The following is a 20,228-nucleotide window of genomic DNA, read 5'->3' on the forward strand; positions in this document are numbered from 1 at the left end:
TGGGAATGAAGTCTTGCTGGCAGAGCTCTGAGACCATGAATCTACTCTCCCACTTTCCGATTGTTACACATTAGAGAGAAAGAGAAGCGAGTCTCTCTAAAGCAAGCACCGTGGAGACATTGAGACGGAGGTTAAAGGAGACAGATGAAGACATTTTATTCCGACAGGTTACGGTTACAGTGAGAACTTCCAAGTTCCAAAAGTTCAAATAAAAATAGAACTTTACAAATTAAAAAAAATACAATGTATGTACACCATAGAATTAGCTAGTGTTACTATATAAACCAACAGTGCAAACAGAACGAGGGAAGCCTGCGACTGTCGGGGTGGCCGTGTCCACGGAGCCGTGGGTAATACTGCACGTCAACGCCACAGGGCCCGGGACGGGGCTTCTGGCCTTTCCAGAGGCTTTCTAGTCTCCAGCGGCTGCGTCAGTACAACTCTGCGTCAGCAATGTCATATAGTTGGTTGGGTCAAGCAAGCGAGCGTCCGTCCCAGCCAGGAACCGTTAGTTGAACAAGGTCATGAGCAAATCACTCCCGAGTGCCGAGGCCCCACGGTGGGGAGGGACCTCCCAGTCACCCCAGCTGGGAGCCCGACACTGCAGGCAGGAGACCAGCACGCGGAGAACTGTCCCCAGCCAGCCCCAGGGCCCCTGTGCCTTGTGTGTGTGGACATACCCTATTGCCAGGGGGCGACGGGGCTGGAAATAGGTGGGACGTGGACACCGTGGGTTTCTAACTATCAAGGGGGTGAGGCTTCCAGTTATTTTGTTACAAGTGGGGCAGTGGTTGTCTTTGGGCTTATCTGGTAAGGGCAGACACCCACGGAGGACAAGAAGCCACGTGCCTTTCCAGAGGGGCCTGAGTTTGGGTCCTCGGCGGCCGTGCGGCCGGTTCATGCGGAGGGAGGCGCCTGCCAAGCCAGCTACCTGTGGGCCGCACCAGAGGGAACGAGCATCTGGGGACTGCATGTGCACGAGGGGAAAGTCCAACCACACTCACCCGGGGCCGCCTGGAGGCAGGCCGCTGCTGACCCAGACCCCGGAGGACTTTCCTTCTGCCAGTTTCAGGGAGGGGTGGGAAGAGGGCTTCAGTTTGTGGGACGGGCAATCCCGGTGTTCCCCGACCTGGGCGACTGGAAGGAGCAGCGCGGCCAGGCTCCGAGTGCCGCCGCAAGTGGCAGCTGGCGGAACACGAGCACGCCGAGCAGGGCTTGCCTTTTTGGTCCTTGTGATCTCCCCAACTACTTGCCGGGGGGTCCCATCCACATTTCACAGGCCAAACGCATTCAAGGAAGCTGAGACATTTAGAAGTCGAAGTATTTTTGGTCAGAGAGATGAGAAAATGGGAAGAATAGAGGCGGCCAGTCAGGAGGCAAAGAGCCTGAAGCAGCCCCTCACTGAGCTGAGCAAGCACGCCGAGCACGAGACCTGGGCGGCCGCGCTGGGACGGGCGCCCACCCCCAGGCTGCGTGCCAGACTCGGCGACGAAGTCAGCCCGAGGCAGAGGGCGAGGGGACGGAGAGGCCGGGTGCCCAGGCTCTCAGGCGACTGCCAACAGTTTACACAAAAAAGCCCAACAGGAAATTAAATGCAGACGGATGCCGTCTTGGTGCCCCGGGCGCATCTGCCACGGGCTGTGCCGGTCCCAGGGTGCGGCTGCAGGTGAGGGGAGAGCACAGAGCTTGAGAGAGTGAGTGCAAAACACCCGACACCGCGTGTTCACTTTGGGGGTCTAGTCAGAGGGCCTCCCACCTGGACACAGGTCACGGACACACAGGGGCTTCCTTCCTGGGGTCAGTGCTGGGGCTTGGGCACGTGCGGCCAGCTCTCCCCCAGCCCAGGGCCCCGGCGGCACAGTTTCCAGGTCTGGGCCCCTCGGCGGGCTGGGGACGGCCAGGACGGGCACACCCCCTCCCCTCCTGGAATAAGCCATCTGCTCCATCCTGACCCGGGCTTCTCAGGCCGCGTCACGTTCCTACAGTGGCCACTGGCTCAGGACTCGCTTCTGCCCACCTTAGAGGTAATGGTACCGTTTCCCAGAGTTGGGTGGAGCAGTTTTATCATGGGATGCTTAGCTTGTAGCTAACTTGGTCGGGGGGTGGGGGGACATACGAATACCCTCTGGGCCGTGGCTGCTTCGCCAGGAAGACACGTGTAAGAACTCGAGGGAAGTTACCAACTCGGCGCAGAGGGCGGGAGGAGGGACGGACCTCGGGAAACTGGAATCACCAGGAGAGAAGCTGAGATGCTCAAGACTAGGGCGGCTGTGAACCGGACGTCTCGTCAGACTTATCCTTCAGGGCCGGTCAGGGGGACGTGTGCTTCTGGAGGGTGGTGCTTCCGAGGAGGCTGTGCCCACGGCGGCAAGCCTGAGCAGCAGCGCCCCCCAGAAGCAGTGTTTCCCTTCAGATGAACCGCTGAGCATGGCAACAGCCCAGCGAGGGAAGGCCTCCCCGACACACGGGCAACCGTCTCAGCGCTCGGTCCCTAAATTTGGTGATTCACTTCAGTTCACAACTGGCCTTCGCCCCAGCGCTTGCCTTGGCAAAGCCTCCCCCGTCGCGGTTTAAGGCAACAGCTGGGTTCCCTAGGAAAGCAGCAGGAGGGGCATGAAAAGTGCTCCAGGTGTCCCCCCCGCCCCCTGCCCCCCCGGTGGCTGAGGCCTGGTGCCCCCTCTGATCCTGGCACGTGTGGGGTGGAGGGGCCTGGGGCCTGAGCCCATGCTGGACGGCAGGAAAGCAGGGAGCAGGAAACAGGAAGATACTTGCTGAGAAAGTCAGACAAGTCCAAGCTCTTGCGGTTCAACACCATCCCCGGGATCTCTGACCGGCGGAGTGTTGGATGATTGTAGGCTTTCCGAGCGAGTGGGTGAGTGGGAATCTTCCGTGTCCTGGAACAGCCCCAGCCAGCCGTGGCGGCGGAGCACAAGCGAGCTGCCTCCCTGGGCAGCTCCGGGACAGGGCGGGCCGGCGTGTGGCAGTGAGGCCACGCCGGGCCGTCAGATGGTCTGGTAGTGCTGCCGCAGCCGGGCCTGCAGAAATTCGTAGGTCAGGTTGTGCCGAGTGATGATCCCCACGATCTAGGACAAGAAGAAAGAGATCCACGTCACCTGCAGGGTAAACCCGCTGGGGCAAGAAGGGGAGTGGGCTCAGCTTGCCTCATCCACCACAGTAAACGCTGGGGACGGACGCCCGGCCCACAGAGCGCCGTGACAGACGCCGACAAGCTGGTCATGCTATGCATGTCCAGGCCACCCCGGTTTCCAGAGGAGGAGGAGATCCACAGGGAACTAGGGCTCCTAGAGGCCAATGGGACAAATCCAGCTCCAAGAGAAAGTTCAGGAAGGCCAGCTAACTCCGCATCGGAGTGTCTTTTTCAGCAGGCACATGCTCTCTAGGCTTCTCCGTTCCCACCACCTGCCCCCTGCTTCACACGTGTGTGCAAGAGACAGACAGCCCAGTGCAGGCTCCGAGCCGCTGAGACCCCAGAACCTTGCTGTGGTTCACAAACACCGTCTCTCCGCACTACCTGGGTCCTTGTGTCACGGTGACTTTTAACAGGAAATATATATGTGATCTTCACCCTTGTTCTGGCACAAGGTCCTAAGAACTCTTGGGATTAAGTGATAAAGAGCGAGAAGGGTGTCCTTTGCCGTTCATGACGAGCCCCTTTCAGCTACATGAATGACAAACTTCTACAAAGCCCCTAAAGATGGAGGCTAGTTACCAGGGCAACCAACCATGTGAGCAGAGGCCTGGCTGTTCCAGCCCCGAGCCCCATCTGGGGGTGGGGAGCGGCCGGAGGTTGAATCAATCACCAATGGCCGCGATGTCCTCAATCACGTGTTCGTACGTAATGAAGCTACCAACACTGGAGAACGTCTGTGCTGGCGAGCACGTAAGGTGCCAGGAGCAGAGTGTGCGGGAGACGGTGTGGAAGCTTGGCATCCCTTCCCCATACCTGCCCCAGGCCTCTTCCACCTGGCCGTTCCTGGGCACACTGGGAACCTGCTAAGGAAACTGCTCTCCTGAGTTCCAGGAGCAGAAGAGCACGGGAACCTCCAATTTACTGCCACCTGCCCAGAAACACAGGCGACAACCTGGACTTTTGATTGACGTCTGAAGTGACGGCAGCGGAGGTGGGGGTGGGGGGTGGCCCAGTCCTGTCAGGCCGAGCCCCGAACGTGTGGGGTCTGGTGCCGTCTGCAGGTGGATGGTGTCAGCGTGGGGTCCTGTTGCCGGGCGCCCACCGACGTGCAGTCAGAACCGCTGGCGCAGGGAGCAGCCCGGCCCCTCTGGTGACAGGGCCTGTGTGCGCAGAAGCTGAGCTGCTCACGGCGGCCACTGACTTGGCGCTTCACGCCACAGCCTGTTGGAACCGTCAGCGGGCTCGTGTTTCGAGGAACCAAGTTTGATCAGTGCAACCACACACCCCGGAGAGCAGGGCAGGCTGCGCTGTGCCCGCGTCCTGCTGGGCGGCGCTCCTTTACCGAGGTTTCACTGCCCGGAGGGGAGACTGGCAACGTAAGGGCATCAAAAGCCTCACGAGGGGGATGGCGACCCTTAAATACCGCCCACCAGAGGGCTGTGGCCAGCGGGACGCCGGCGAGCCCACTAAGACACCATCAGGGACCGCTTCCTGCCGCGGAGAGGCATCTCCCGCAGCTCGCCCAGACCAGGAGGGTCTCCGTGCACACAGCGGTGACGCTCTCGTTAGGTCCTGATACGTAAAATCTCTCCTCGACGCAGAGGGAAAAACACCAAAGGATCTACCTTAGGAGGACTGTGGCTACCTCTGTGCGGTGGGCGCTTGGTACTGCTCTTTTGTTCATATTATCCTGCCCTGTATTTTCTTTTTCTTCTTTTTTAACAACTAAACAGCCGTGTGATGAGGAAAAAAAGAAGTTCTAAGAAAAAAAAACCGGGATCCCTGGGTGGTGCAGCGGTTTAGCGCCTGCCTTTGGCCCAGGGTGCAATCCTGGAGACCCGGGATCAAATCCCATGTCGGGCTCCCGGTGCATGGAGCCTGCTTCTCCCTCTGCCTGTGTCTCTGCCTCTCTCTCTCTCTCTCTGTGACTATCATAAATAAATTAAAAAAAAATAAAAATGTATTTAAAAAAAAACAAAAAAACAGGAAAGTCTGTAGCACTGATTACTAGTCGTATCTAATTGGATCTTCTACAATTCTGAGCGCCCTGCTGTAAATGCCCTCATTTACTGTCCTAAGTGCCCAGGACGGGCGGGAAGCAGCCCCTTCCTCCTCCAGGAGGTGCAGGCCGGGCGAGGCCGGCGAGGCCTGGCGGGAAGAGCAGGAGCTGGCGGAGGACAGGAGGACGGAGGACGGAGGACGCCCCGGACGCCCCGCGCTCGCGACACTGGCGACACCTGCTGGCCGAGCTGAGGGCGTGCAGGGGGCAGCGGCGGACGGGGCCTCCGGGGTCCTCCGGGGTCCTCCTGGGTGGGAAGCCCTGACTCACATAGTGGGGACGGGGTCCTTCCAGAAGCAGGCACAGCTGCAGGCACGACTGGAAACCAGACTCACCTCTCCCACGGCATTCACCACGGGCAGGTGCCGCAGGCCCATCGTTCTGAACAGGTTGAAGACTTGGGAGACGTGGGTGTTGGGTGAAACGGTGAAGGGCGAAGGGTTCATGTATGGGGTGACATCCTGCAGAGAAGACAACACAAGTCACCTGTGGCCACTCACGCCCTGCCCTGGACGAGGCGCGAACACGTGGACGAGCAGCGGTCGGCTCCGTGCAGGACAGGCTGCTGGCCACCTCCAGGGGCCCGGCCCCACGGGGACAGCCCTGCTCACCACAATCATGCGCGGGTTTAGGAGCGTCAGGTCCAGGTCGTGGATGTCGGGGTACCGCGGGTAATCCTCAGCCATCTCGGCGTAGGACAGGCGCGGCTGGCTGGCGCTCTGCAATCCCAACCAAGACACATCCTTGTACCCAGTACAGCCACCGTCGGGGACATTCACAGCCCCTCCCTCTCCACGTCCACAGCCCCACCTGGTGCGAGGTGGTACAGAACGGGGGCTCTGCCGTGAGAGGCCCGGGGCCCGAGGCCAGCTCCCAGGCTCGCTGTGCCCCTCGGCGAACCTCCTACTCTCTCTGAACCTGCTTCTCTCCGTCTGTGAGGTGCACACGGCTTGCCCTGGAGTCTACGTGAGAGCAGAGCTACCTACCAGCTCCCGTGGGTTGACGTGTCTCTCAAAAGACACGCTTGACTAGCGCTAACTCCTGCTACCCTGTGGGTGTGGCCATGTCAGAAGCAGGGTCTCTGCAGACAAAAGCCAGTTCAGAAGAGGGCAGGCAGGATTGGGGTGAGCCCCAGTCCACTGACAATATCAAGAGGAGAGGCGCACAGGGAGCACACCACGTGACACGGGAGCAGAGGCTGCAGTGGCAGATCCACGGTCAAGGAGAGCCAGGCATGGCTGGCAGCCTCCACGCACGAGGAAGCCAAGGCCCCGCTGACGTGCGGGCTTTGTACTCCGGCCTTGACAACTACGGAAGAACGCGTTCCTCCTGCTTGCAGCCACCTGGTCTGTGGCAGTTGGACACAGCGGCTCTGTTCCCACCCCTGCATCCCGCGTCTCCCGCATTTGCCCTCAGCCCTCCAAGGGCACCTGGGCCACACCAACAGGGTCTCAGGCTGGGCGCAGTGGCCACAAGTGCTGGTCACTGCTCTGCCCTGGTCACTCTCCCCGCGGCTCCACTCTGCACGCTGCATTCTCCGCCCACCGCCCGCCCAGCGGCACGCAGCTCCCGCTGCTCCATCAGGTCAGCACTGGCTGGTTTCTGCCTTTAGACAAGGCCTCTAACGCAGCCCACCTCGGCCCTCCTGTGCTCCTGTGGGCAAGAGCTCAAGCAGGACAGTCAGTCTGGAAAGCAGGCCTCTGGCAACCTCTGCAGGCTTTGTCTACAGGGGGTGACGTGTGTGGGGATGGCCAGGCCTTCAGGGCACGAGAGGGACCACTTTGAACAACACACCCCACCCACCCCCACTTGTCTCTACAAAACCCAAATGAAAGAAAAAAAAAATTAGTGGGAAGAACAGCATTTTAAAAAAACTCAAAGTCTATTAAAAGTCTACAGGCTACAAGGGCAGCAGTTGTCAGGGGGCCTGGGGGAGCCCCCCACCGCGTGTCACCTGACAGGCGCCGGCCATGGCCGAGGGGACCACGGGGCTGGCTGCACAAGCACGGGACAGCAGCCCGCCGGCACACAGACTCCCAAAGGTCCACTTCTGTTCCCCGTGCTCCTACCACCCTGTGCCTTCCAGAATCCCAGCGCAGACCAGAGAGACTCACTGATTGATTTTCAGAGTAACAAACTCCTCGGACGAGCAGGGTGACAAGCTGTGACCGCAGGATCAGGCCGTGGAAGGTCAGAGGGCGGAAGCGCTCCTCCATGGTCCAGTCTTCGCTCGGGGACTGGTCAGGGTATAGGTTGGGGTAGGGGGTGTATCTGTTATATAAAAACCAGACGCTGCCTAGCACACCCTCAGCAGGATTGCTTCTTGCTTTGCCCCCACGTCCCTGACCAGCTCCCCGAATCCCCAAGGAGCTCGGGAGCTGCCTCAGAGCAAAGCGCCGGCCCTTCCTGAGCCCCGCGAGCAGGTGCCCACGCAGCGGGGGGCCGTGCTCTCACCTTCGCTCCAGCATCTGCTGCAGGAGGTCCTCCTTCTCGGCGGGCTCCTCGGAGGCGAGGTGCTCGTCACACACGTTTCGTAGCTCACTCGACGGGTATGACTTCATGGACTGGCTCCGTCTGCGCTGCTCGCCAGCCCGGGTGAGGATGCTGGATTTCTGTGCGTGGGAACGGGTGATGGGAACAGAGGTTTCTACCAGGGAGGCCACGGATTGCTGGGCCCGGCACGCCACCATGACACCTCCGTAGCTTAAGGATGCGGGTCCAGTGGGGCCAAGCTTATGCCGACACAGCAATGGCAAGACGTCTTCTCCATGGCTCACGGGCCGGGGCTGCAGGGAGCCTCTCCGCTCTCAGGGCGTGCAGACCAGCCCAACGTCCCCCCTCCTTTGATTTGAGAACAGCACCTCGACTCTCCAGGGGGAGCCCTTTCCCATGTGATGTCATGGTGGGACCGTCCGTGTGCCCGGCCCCCAGAGCCAACGGTGGGCACACGGGACTCTTCCTCTGCCTAGATTTCAAATCAGGAGCAAAGGCTGGTGGCCACGCCTCCCAACACCCTCCGGGGTCTGCCAGCCGCCTGCACACCCAGCGCACCGCTTCTGGTCCCCCAGCTCCCCGGTCAGCCCTGCAGCTTCCAGCTGATTTGTCTTTGTCTTAAGAAGGCCAAAGTCCATTTCTGCCTAGGCAACTCTAGAAAGCTCCTGAAACCACTCACACACCACAAACAATGCCGACTAGGACAAAAAATTCCATCCATGCATTTACTTGGGTGAGAATGGACACGTGTCCTGACGGCCAGCAAAGTCCACACTTGCGGTCACGTCTACACTCACTGCCACAAGAACAAGGAGGCTGATGCTCCCTGAGAGCCCACCGGCGCCCCCATCTACGGGGTGTGGCAAGCACTAGCAGGTGCGTGCGTCAGGGAGCACCTTATTTCTCGTCCACCGTTCCCTCCAGCTGCCGTACCTTGAACCTGATGTTGTTACTGATGAGCTGGTTGCCCTTCATGAACTCCTTCTCGTTGCCCCGGTTCTCCGTGACCACCGGGAAGGCGTGGTGGACCGTGGTGCGCAGGATGCTCACTAGAGACTGGATGCGGGTGTGTGGGTAGACGTAGGTGAGGTTGGGCTCCATGATGTCACTGGCTCTCAGTCTGGGGGAGGGAGAAAAGCCGTCCAGCCTCACAAGAGCCCACAGTGCCCCAGGAGCGAGTCCTGGCTCCCCCGCACACCTTCTGAGCCACCTCCAGCAGTTACTTGCACACGCGCATTCCTTGGTACTTCTATCCTTCGGCAAGTGCCCTTCCCCGTGCCTGGAATGCCCTTCCCTGCTCTGCCAAGCCGGTGGGCCTTTCCTCACCCCTCAGCTCAACACAAAATAACCTCTCAGCACAAACCTCACCTACTTGCCCGGGTGACTGGCCATCCCTTCCTCAGCCCTCTGTGGCAATTCCTCATGTTATCACGGATTGCTAATGGTACTACCAGAATTCATCAAAAAAAAAAAAAAAAAAAGGCGGGGGGGCTATCCCTTTAGACCAGGGGGCAACCGCAGGTCCCAGGTCAAATCTGGCCTCTCCCACTCATTTACCAATCATCCACGGCTCTGTCCGCACTGCGGTGACAGAGCTGAGGAGTTGTGACAGAGACCACGTGGCCTGCAAAGCTGAAAGGATTTACCAGCGGCCCCTTTACAGAAGTTTGCTGATCCCTCTGTTGGACTATAAGGGCCTTGTGGGATCCCCAGACACAGGAGGCCCAAACCATTTGCAGGCTGATGGATAAATCGGCGACTGTGCCCAGAATAATCACTGCTGATGGCATGACACTTCCTTGGGCACGCGTGGGGCAGGCTGGTTCTCACTCACAGGGCTCAGCAGACCCTTAGCAGAAACATCCGGTCCTAACGCAGACCTGATCAGAGACCTGCCTTCATGTTGAACCAGGAGGCCATGGGAGTCACACCAAACCATGCAGCAGCCGCCCACCTCCAGCCCTCAGCTCCCACCACACCCCGCTGCTTCCGTAGTTACCTACCAGTTCACTGGACTCCCACCCCACTCCCCACCTTGATGACACCACTCCCCACCCTCGGGCCCGAGGTCATACATTCTGCAACCAGGACAGAAGAGAAGGGCAAGCCTCACTTGTCCATTTCCGCCTCTGTCTCCCATTCCAGGAGCGGCACGCCCCGCAAGCCCACGTGGATATCATAAATGCCTTTGTTGAAAAAGTCCCCTGTCCATTTGGCCACCTGAAACACAGAGGAAAGATCGAAAAGAGGCTGCTGGGGGGCTGAGCTCGGCCCTGCGCCTGAGAGAGGCCCAGAGGGGGAGTACTCACCATCAGAGTGATCATAATGGGGAGCCCGTACGTAATCTCGTTGGTAGATTCGATCAGGATGACCGTGAGACTGATGGTCATGCGGACCACCCCGCCCAGGAAAGCTGCGGCACCAATCAGGGCGAAGGTCCCCGAATAGATGTGGCCCAAGCCGATGTAGCTGGGCAAGAGAGAAACCAAGACCACGGCTTAGAGTGACAAGGTTTGCACACGTGTGCACATGCACACATGGCCATGCTCGCACACACACATGCACACACTTACCTTTTGAGGACATTGGCCACTAAACGTCCAAAAGCAGCTCCGCACAGCAGGGAAGGCACAAAAAGGCCACTTGGAACAGAAATGCCATAGGTCCAACATGCGAGCAGGAAGTAGAGCACGAAAAACAAGGCCAGAGTGACTGGGCTAAAAGTACCTGCGAGGCAAGAACCAACCTGAGTTCCACCACCAGGTGCCACCAGGTCCACCGGGCTGCCCATCCCAGGTCCTTCCACACCCCAACCAGTTCACTTCCAACACTGGAGGCAGAGACTCTAGCCTTGTCTGGGTTGCTAGTACAAAAGAAAAGTCCTATTTTGATCAGAATTGAGGGCAAGCCTGGCCGTGTCTATGGGCCAACAGAAGGTGTAGAGGAACCATCATCTGTTCCCTGCAGAAAGAAAACAATCACCCAAGAACGGGCAGGCTCCCAGATACTCACCATCTTGGTGGAAAAGCTGAAGGATGGCAGACTCCTGGGGATTGAAGAAGAGTGTGGCCATGTCATTGTAAGTCTCATTGGGACAGAAAAAGGTCTTGATACTTGAATTGACATCTTCTGACGAGACCTAAGACACAGGGATCAAAAAGTCAGTACAAGGGCAGTACAAAGTCCGCATACGTGACCAGGGCGCTCAAAGTCTTGGAGTGGCAGGTCTCTGCTGAGGTGGAGAAAGTCTGGCTTGCAAACTTTACTGGGAGATGAGACAGGTGGCAAAAAAAATACATCTCTAGCCAAGAGCAGTCAACCATGAGACTATATTCCTTACACTTTGAGAAAGAAAGACCTGGGATGAGGGCCCTTGAGTTACGACAATGAAACACCATGGATCTGGCTCTGCTTCCCCTCCCAATGCTAATTCTGTAAGTGATACCACTGGAAGTCTGGCCCAACAGCCCTGTGCACTGTGGGGAGACGAGGCAGGTGACAGGTGAGTAGCTGGGAGTTGACAGGTGATGGTGGAGGACAGGCCCGGGTACCGCCTGACCCCACACCCCAACTTTGGCTCCAAATGGAAAAGATCTCTGCCCCGAATTTTCTGCAGAAGAAAACACACTCCCACATGGGGCCTGGATGCTCCTGCCTCTCCCTCCAAGGCCCAGCTGGCTGAACAAAACCCAACCTGGGAAAAGAGGTTATTTCTCCATATCTCAGACCTCTTGCTCTCTCCACCATTTTGTGCAGGACAATGGAATCCTGATACTTGCCTGACTCATCAGGGGCAAAGGCGCTGGAGTAGGACAGTCCTTATTTTTGTTTTTTGCAAACACACGAGGGTTTATTTACAAGCTCGAGCTTGGGTCCAAGTGTACCCGACACAGCAGAGCAGGACAGTCCTTATTTTGTAGCTGATAGTGTCCAACGGTGCAGCTGGTATACTTCACATTTACCCCAGCGCGCACACACACAGAGTGTTAGTACACGGTTCACTGAAAGGAATGGACTTTCCTGGATTCAAGTCTGTCGGGGATGCTGTAGAGATACCCTTATGTGGACACTATCACCACACTAGGTGATGGGGGTGCAGTCCTGCCAGGTGGGCCTGCCTGGGCAGGATGGCTGAAGACCGCCAAGAGAAGCAGGTCAGTACCCGCTCCTGGTGGAACCTGGCAGAGACGAGCAGCCAAAGGAGAAACGTGTGTGGCTCACAATGAGGCGACCACAGGATGATCCACACGTGCAGGGTTTCCCAAACCATGTCGGGGGGTACACCAGGCCCAGGGGCTCCCTGGAAAGAGTCCTGCGTCAAATGGGCGGAGATGCATCACAGCACTTGCTGGAGCTTAGAGGACCTGCTGAAGGCAGAGCAGAGGCTCCAGCATCAGACGGCCACTCTACAGCGACCGTGGGAGCGGCACTTCATTCTGTAACGCTCTGGCTGCCTCACCTGTGAAATACGTTAATGCTGACCTCATGGCATATACTATCCCCTGTGAGAGCAGGTCAAGACCTCACTTTGTGGGGCGCCTGGATGGCTCAGTCGGTTAAGCGTCTGCTTTTGGCTCAGGTCATGATCCTTGGGTCCTAGGATCGAGTCCCACATCGGGCTCCCTGCTCAGTGGGGAGCCTGCTTCACCTCTGCTGCTCTCTCACGGACTCTCAAATAAATAAAGAAAATTTCAAGAAAAATAAAAAGAAAAATAAATAAATAAATAAATAAATAAATAAATAAATAAATAAATAAATAAATAAATAAATTAAAAAAAAGAGAGGCCTCAGGTTGTTTTCTCCTCTGTAAACGTGGATAATAACAGCAGCCAGCATGGCGGTGGTAAAGACCACACGAAGTCATGTATGTGAGTGCTTGGTGGGACAGCTGGCGCACAAGAAATACTCCAAACACTTGTAACACTTACAGAATTTTAAACGCCCTAGAATGTCCTGTATTAAAGCAATTCATTTAATTTTGGCTAACCCCTTAGACCACAGGATTTTTTTCCATTTGTTTTTGAATCATATGCATCAGGGTTCCACAGAATGCGTCTAGGAAATACTGCTCTGTAATGAGGTAGCCTCAGTATTAGCAAGTAACAGGGGTTGGTGAATTTTTTCCATAAATAGCCACATAGTAAGAATTTTAGATTTCATAGGCCACAGAGTCTCTGCTGTATATTCTTTTTTTCCTAAACACTCTTTAAAAATGTGAATACCATTCTTTAGCTAGAGGGCTACAGAAAAACAAGCAGTTGCCAAAGCCACATTTGGCCAATGGGCCACAGTTTGGCAACCTCCGATCTAACACTTGTTGCTCTTCATGGACATTCCTGGGGACACCAAAGGGGCAGCCATCCAAGACAAAGTCCCCACGATGCTCCGCAGGGGCAACAAGATGACAAGGAACTTAGGGACCGTTCCTGAGCCTCACCCCTAGGGGCCAGAACCACGCATCTGGCTGACCAAAGGCAGCTCTCAGAGCCACTAGCTTGGACCAGAGATTATCAGGGCAGAGTAAGCTGGAATGCCTCCCTCACTGCCTTTGCTCTTTCAAGAAAAGGTTCTAGAAAGTACTACATATTCCTAGAAGAGAGGAGAAATGGAAAAAGAGCATAGGCCAGAACCTAAGCCCAGTAAGAACAAGATGCCCAGAGAGCCAGAGCACCGATCACCCTGAGGCAGACATTCCTTTCTCCCTGTCTCAAGGGTGATGCTCACAACCATGGGGGTGAGGCTGGTGGGCACCTTTCAGGGGTGAAGTGGTAAGAGTAAACTGGGGTTTGGTGAAGAAGCGGTCGTCTGCTTCCTGAGCTTGTCTCCAGTTACTTTTGTTCAACAAAGAGAGAGAGAACGAGAGAGAGAGAAAGAGAGAGAGAGGAGCTTCCTTCTACGATGACCATGACTCTTCATAGAAGTGAAAAAGACAGAGAAAGACAAGAGGAAGACAGTCTTTTCTCTTCAGTGAAAAGGCTCCTGCGGACCGGATACAGGCATGGAGCAAGGAAACACCTCTCCCGGCTGCAAGCAGAGGCCAATCACACGTTTGTGGAATCATCGTCTTTGTGGGAATAGGGCAAAGGCGGGGTGCACAGCGCTTACCTGGAGCTGGAAGGAGTCATTACCGATTTGACCCGAAGCAGACATTTGTCGGCACTCTCCTAACACCATCGAGGCCGTAAACACCACCACGGTGGTTACCACACACACCAAGAGGCTCTCGAGGACTCTAGGAAGCAAAGCACAGCTGTTACTACGGAATAAAAGACCCCCCAGGCTCGGGAACTAAACAACACAGCCCTGTCTACCCCCAACCCTCATTTCCCCCAAAGAGCATGCACAGCAGCCCGAGTAAGAGAGCACACGTGCAGAATTTGCCAGCGACTTGCTCTATCCTGGCAATTTGTACGTCAGCTGGGGGTACCAGTAACATGGGCTGCTACACCCACTTCCTCTCCCTCTGAGGAACACAACGGCCTTCCATTTTAGGTCCCGGGGCAAGAGTCTCATCAACCCTTCTGACTCTGCCGTGTGTCCTTGTGGCTGGGAGGCAACCAGCACCTCTGATATAAATTAAGCTCAGACTCAGACTTTTGGCCTGTCTGACAAATAGAGTAGATCTAGGACCCGGTCTACATTTTTAGGCTTAGACATGAAATCAAGCCGGTGTGGGAAGCAGAGTCAGCTCGCACGAGTGCCTTCCTCGGGAGAGATGGCCTGGTCCACAGGAAGCTCAGGGAGCCACAGCAGGCTGGGGGAGGCGACCAGGTACCTGACGAGCTTAGGTTTCGGGTGCACGTTTCGCATACGGTACTTTGCAAGCCTCTTGTTCAGACAGTTGAATGTGGCTCCCAGGAGGCCCCCAATGACCCCCATCACGACGAAGAAACCCAAATCCATAGCTGTCCAGAGATGACATTTTTTATCAGAGTCAGAGCACTGAGAGAAGGGGCAAGGGAGGGAGAGAGAAAAACCAGAGTGCCCATGAGAACAGGAAGGGACAGAAGCAGAGAAGACAGAAATAAGAGGCGAGCTTTCCACCTACGAGGGCCAATGCAGTGCTGGAAGCCTGCCCGCACCGAGCACTGAGCATGCACAGGCGTCTAACGAGGCAGACAGGCCCCACTAGAAGCTCTACCTACCCTTCTGACAACTGCTCTCAGGTACTTTGCTTATTAATAAGAGCATTTTTCATGGGTCAAGTAAAACCAAAAAACCCCCCATGACCCCAAAAACTATGGAAGAAAGGATGAAACATACCTTAAACTCGCCAAAGTTCAGCAATCCGGGGAGCTGGAAGGAACCCCAACTTCCAAACTGAATCCCAGAACGAAAGAAGTTGAGGGTGAAGGTGGCAGACATGGAACAAAAGAGCTAGGAGACAGGTGACAAACACAGGAACACTCAGTAGAGACAAGTCCTACTTCCTCCTGGGCGCTCGGGGCCTCAGGAAACCTCCTGCTCCCCTGCAGAAACCCCGAAGAAACTCCAGGTCTGTGTGGAGACCTGGGACCCCCCCCCCCCGCAGCGGGCACACCGGAGGTGCAGAAAACTGCGAATCAGGCTGTGAGGGGTGTGCACTCAGCAGCCTACCAGGAGAGCCTATTTATCTAGAGCCTGTTACGGACTAGATCTTGTGGCCGAAAAGGAAGAGTAGCTACAAGAGGAGGAACAGGGTAGCCTCAGGTCAGGGACTGGGCAGGGCTCAAGTCCACCCCCTGCCACTGCCTGTCTGCCTCTGCCCCCAGCTGGTCTCCTGTTCTCATACCACGTGGTTTCTCAAGAGACAACGGACAGGAGGCCTTAACATGAAAAGTACAGAAAAAGTACTATGGTTTGGACTTACTGGTCTAGAGCAAAAGAATTTCTTTTTTTTTTAATTTTTAAAATTCAAATTCAATTAATTAACATATAACGTATTAGTAGTGTCAGAGGTAGGCGAGACTCATCCGTCTTACAGAACACCCAGTGCTCCTTACATCTCGTGCCCTCCTTCATGCCCATCCCCCACTTACCCCAGCCCGCCCCCCCTGCAGTGACCCTGTTTCCGACGATTAAGAGTCTCCTGTGGTTTGTCTCTCGCTCTCTCATTTTTCCCTCCCTTCCTCTCTGATCCTGTTTTGTTTCTTAAATTCCACATATGAGTGAGATTGTATGGTAGTTGTCTTTCTCTGATGGACTTAATTTCACTTAGCATAATACCCCCTAGTTCCATCCACATCTTTGCAAGTTGCAAGATTTATTTTTTTTGATGGCTAAGTAGTATTCCACTGAACAAAGATATTTCTAACAAAGTCAACTCTCCTGGTTTCATCAAAACGACAGGTAACTGTACCACGTCAGAGATGTCCAGTTTCGTTTTGGAGGCAGTGGCTAATTTAGGAGAGGCTTCACTGCAAGTGCTCCTTACCACTTTCCACGTGAGCCCCTGGTTCCAGAAGGACGAGCCCTCTTCCAGACTGAACAGGGTACCCCCGATGGGAGCCCCGAAAGCTGCAGCAACTCCAGCAGCCGCCCCTGCTGATACAAAGTCTCGCTTGTCTCTGAGGGGAGAAGACGGAGAGGTGATTTACCCAGAAGAGCAAGAGTCCTCAGGAGGCAAAAGGCAGTTGTTCACTTCCTTGTCCACCAACACTGGGACCCGTGACCCACAGTCAGGGCTTACGAGGGGCAGGTGTCTGGCAGGCAGACTCACCAGCAAATATGGTTTACTCAAACCCTCCCCTTAGTCGGAGGGGCTCCCTGACGTCAGTCCGCTCTGAATGTGGGATCTCGTCACCAGAGCACAGACTTCTGGCCGTGTGAGCTGTGCTCTTACCAGATCTTTCTCCCGGAAAGCCACAGCATCAGTGACAACGTCAGAGTGCTGGTTACACGCAGAGGAGTGGGTAAGTGATCTACGGGAATCCCAGTATGAGTAGGAGGACAACTCTGAACTCGGGGCTGATTCCAAAGGCCGGGCAGGGTGCGCACGTCAGTACACATGCAAATCCCACCGGGTGAAAAAGTACCCAGACAAGCACTTTCTAACCCAGAAAGGCAGCTGACCAAGAACATCACTTTGGAATATAAAACACATTATTGATAATACGCCTGTGGACTTTCTTGGTCGTGTTTTCAATATTGGACCATCTTCACTGAGATGGTTCTAGGCCTTATGTCCTGACAAAATAGAAGCTACGATGTCAGCCTGGCCCTCGTGCTTATTTTCAGAAGCATCAAAGCCCCCCCTCCACTCTGACAGGTGGGTCTTGCACGCAGCCTGCCCAGCAGGGCAGCCGGTGAGCCAGCTACTGTGACTGTAGTCGGATCCGAGGAGCAGGAAATGAACTGGATTGAGTTTCCATACCTGTCACTTCGGAAGTAGGGGAAGTTAAACTGGATCTTCCGTAAGGAGATGCTCTGAAACTAGAGAAAGAGAAAACAAAGTGTGTGTGGGGAATGCCCACAGGGACCAGAGCTGCAGGAAGCCAAGGCACCAGAAGGTCCCCTTTGCTTCAGCACACCCAGGCAGATGTGTTGCAAGAAGGAAGAGGCCAGAACAGCAACGTGGAAAAAAAATCGTTACTTCTGGGAGGAGCTTCTTTTCTTGCCCCTCAGATTTCTAGGATCTTTGGAAATTGCATGTGGTACACAGTCAACACATCAGACAGAAAAAGGGGAAACTGCTGGGTGGAAGGAGGAAATGAAAGCTGCTGCTGAAGATGAAGTGGGCTCTGATCAGGGGATGTGGGTGTGGAAGGGGCTCAAGGAGCCAGCGTCCAATGAGCCCAGCAAGTTCTCACGCTGCCACCCGTCCTCCCCTAGCCTCCCCTAGCCTCCTTCGGCCTCTCAGCCCACTTCTGGTAGGCCAGGTGCTTGACATAAAGGAGAGGATGCAGTCACAAAAGAGAGACAAACAGATGGACTCTGGACGAAAGAGTCTTCTCTCCTTTCCGTCAACGGCCCACAGCCACAGTGACTCCCTCCCATGACGGCCCGAGAACTAACCATCTACAAGGGGCGGTTCAAAGGAACAGAGACGTCTCAAACTTGCAGCCAGGGATCTGGAATAAGCCTTAAGAAGAGGCTCTCTGCAGGCCCGAGCCAGTGCTAAGCCCTGGTTTCCTCAACTGAGAATGGGGAGGATGAGGACAAGCAAACACCTGCAGTGACTCCAAGAAAGAAAGAAGCTGCTACACAGAGACTCTGGCCCAGAAAGCACTTTAGCAAACAGCAGCAGCTAATATTCCTGTGCTCCTTCCAATGGCCTCACCACAGACCCGGGTCTGGAACCGGCCCGGTCCGCGTGTCCAACCCCTTGGGGTTCGGCAGCACGTTTTGGCAGCTGAGGTGATCTATCAACTGCCTGATGGGCCGGTGCTCAGTACTGGCCTGTGGTACCAGGTGACTTTCACTTGAACACTTTCTCAGTGTCCTGTCGCCGCTCCAAGTACTCAGCAGGGCCTTGTTAAAACCCGGGGGTACCGGTTACCCACTCTCCTGGGGGACCAGAGCAGTTTCACATCAACCCAAACCGACATCAGCTCCCGAGGCCATGTTAGGTGCTCCCGATGGATCTGTTACAAACTTAACTGTGGACCTGGCCCTGCCCAGGGGCCCTTGCCAAGGGACCTGTCCTCCCAGCCCACCAGCTCTTACCTGAGGGAGGCCAGCTCCCACCACTGCTCCACTGTGGATCATGGGGCCTTCCTTCCCCACAAAGAGCCCTGGGGACAGGTGGAAAACGGGGAGACCATCAAGTCAGCACAAAAAGCTCTCTTAGTTAGGAGACCTTTGCTAGGTAGACCTTTCTCTTGATCACTATACAACAGAGGTGATGACGTGACTTTGTAAGATAAAGAGTCAAATTCTCATCAAATCAGAAAAACTACTCTTTAAAATGAGGAGTCTGAAAACTCTAGTCCATGGGCCAAGACAGGCTCGATGCCTGTTTCTACAGCCTGGGAACTAAGAACGGCTTTTACGTCCTCACATGGATCTATTTCAAATGGTTATATACGTTTGAGTGCCTGCATCGTACCTCCCATTTTGCCTCTTGGCTCAAAAAGCCTAAGATATTTACTATCTGGTTGTTAACACAAAAATCTTGCTGACTTTGCTAAAAGCTAACTCCACCAACCAAACGGTCATTCCACTTCAAAGCTAAGTGTGTGTTGGTCAGATATCTCTGACCAGCAACTTACTAACATTGCCCACGTTTAAAAAATAACCCATCAATACGCAGGGCAGAGATCTGTTTGAAGGCAGGCCTTTCAAATCCAAATCTACTTAATTTATATATGCAGTACCTCTTGTCATCTTCACCTCTTGAATACTTGGAAGACTAAAGGTCAGAAAGACCCTCCTCACCTCCAGCCACACTGAACAGCACTCCAAAGACTTTGCAGAGCAGGGTCCGGAGACGGACGATCCCGGGCACCTTCACGCCATTCAGATAGCACTTGATTTCGGGTATCCCGGAGCCTGCTGCCACCGGCTGATGGGGGAGAGAAGGATGCCCGTGAAGTCGAAATAGAAGTCCACCGGTTCTGTGGCTTGCCCGCAACAACCCTGCTAACAAGGGGGAACTGCCCGTCTTCCTTAAGCATCAGCATCCCCCGGTGGGTCTGTTAGACGGATGCTGGGCCCCACCCTGGGTTTCTGACTCGGCAGGTCTGAGGGGCAACAGGAACAGCTGCACCCCTAACAAGTTCTGGTGATTCGGCATCACCTGGGGGCCGTGCATCTACTAATGCAGACACTCCTGCTTCCGGAGATTCTGATCTCACTCACTAGAGCTGTGCAGGAGCCATTTTTAAAAGTATTTTAAAGTTATTTAAAGTCACTTTTAAAGTTGCCCAGGTGATTCTAATGTGCTCCTGAGGTTGAGAACCACCCTCCTAATCCACTTTTCCTTTGTCATTTCACCAGAGGCCGAACTTCTACTTTCAGAAATAACTCTAAGTGTAGGAGGGGCCGCTTTCTGCAGAAATCTATATCCCAAGGCTAATTGAGTTTCCTGACATTCCAGAAGCGAAGATGGAGGAATCCCAAACCTCATCAGCCAAAAGGCAAAACCCACACCACCTCACCTCAATCAGGACAAGAAGGCTTGCCAAGAAGACAAAGGTCAAGTTGAAACCCAAGAGCTCAAGGAGGGACAGCGCAAGGCAGCCTTTCTGGCTGCATTCCTCCACCGCTACAGACCCGGGGTTAAGGAAAACACGCTTGCCAGTCAGGGGCATCCCTCCATCACTGGTAGGAAATAGTGCAGTGTCTCTTCTTCTAAAACATGTTGGCTGCTTACTGCACATCTTCCTGTTCTCCAATGTAAACTTGAATAAGAAAACCTGAGGGTGCCTGGGTGGCTCAGCTGAGTGTCAGGCATGACACTTGATTTCAGCTCAGGCCATGATCTCAGGGTGGGGAGACTGAGCCCCACAATGGCTCCATGCTCAGCGGGGAGTCTGCTTAAGATTCTCTCTCTCCCCCTTTCCCACCCCAGCTCTCAGTCAAATAAATAAATAAATCTTAAAAAAA

General features: G+C 55.1%; 1 protein-coding gene across 3 annotated transcripts in view; it reads right to left on the bottom strand.

Moving 5' to 3' along the window:
- Positions 1-131: 131 nt before the first annotated feature.
- The window catches only part of CLCN6 (chloride voltage-gated channel 6), a 34,828-nt gene continuing 14,731 nt past the window's right edge, over positions 132-20,228 (bottom strand). For 2 of the 3 annotated variants that reach the window (XM_077899629.1, XM_077899628.1), the window contains 18 exons: positions 19,781-19,887; positions 19,059-19,185; positions 18,348-18,415; positions 17,056-17,114; positions 16,117-16,249; positions 14,967-15,080; positions 14,479-14,645; positions 13,809-13,935; positions 10,716-10,842; positions 10,277-10,430; positions 10,013-10,172; positions 9,817-9,923; positions 8,637-8,823; positions 7,665-7,822; positions 7,325-7,481; positions 5,822-5,929; positions 5,546-5,671; positions 132-3,083 (listed from right to left, as the gene is read on the bottom strand). In XM_077899629.1, coding sequence (XP_077755755.1) covers positions 3,003-3,083; positions 5,546-5,671; positions 5,822-5,929; positions 7,325-7,481; positions 7,665-7,822; positions 8,637-8,823; positions 9,817-9,923; positions 10,013-10,172; positions 10,277-10,430; positions 10,716-10,842; positions 13,809-13,935; positions 14,479-14,645; positions 14,967-15,080; positions 16,117-16,249; positions 17,056-17,114; positions 18,348-18,415; positions 19,059-19,185; positions 19,781-19,887 — 2,267 coding nt within the window. In that variant the 3' untranslated portion in view covers positions 132-3,002. Of the gene's footprint in view, positions 3,084-5,545; positions 5,672-5,821; positions 5,930-7,324; positions 7,482-7,664; positions 7,823-8,636; positions 8,824-9,816; positions 9,924-10,012; positions 10,173-10,276; positions 10,431-10,715; positions 10,843-13,808; positions 13,936-14,478; positions 14,646-14,966; positions 15,081-16,116; positions 16,250-17,055; positions 17,115-18,347; positions 18,416-19,058; positions 19,186-19,780; positions 19,888-20,228 lie in introns of those variants that run through there. The other variant, XR_013380784.1, reaches the window with a different exon arrangement.

Source organism: Canis aureus, chromosome 5 (assembly GCF_053574225.1).
Source record: "Canis aureus isolate CA01 chromosome 5, VMU_Caureus_v.1.0, whole genome shotgun sequence".
In the NCBI taxonomy this organism is placed as follows: domain Eukaryota; kingdom Metazoa; phylum Chordata; class Mammalia; order Carnivora; family Canidae; genus Canis; species Canis aureus.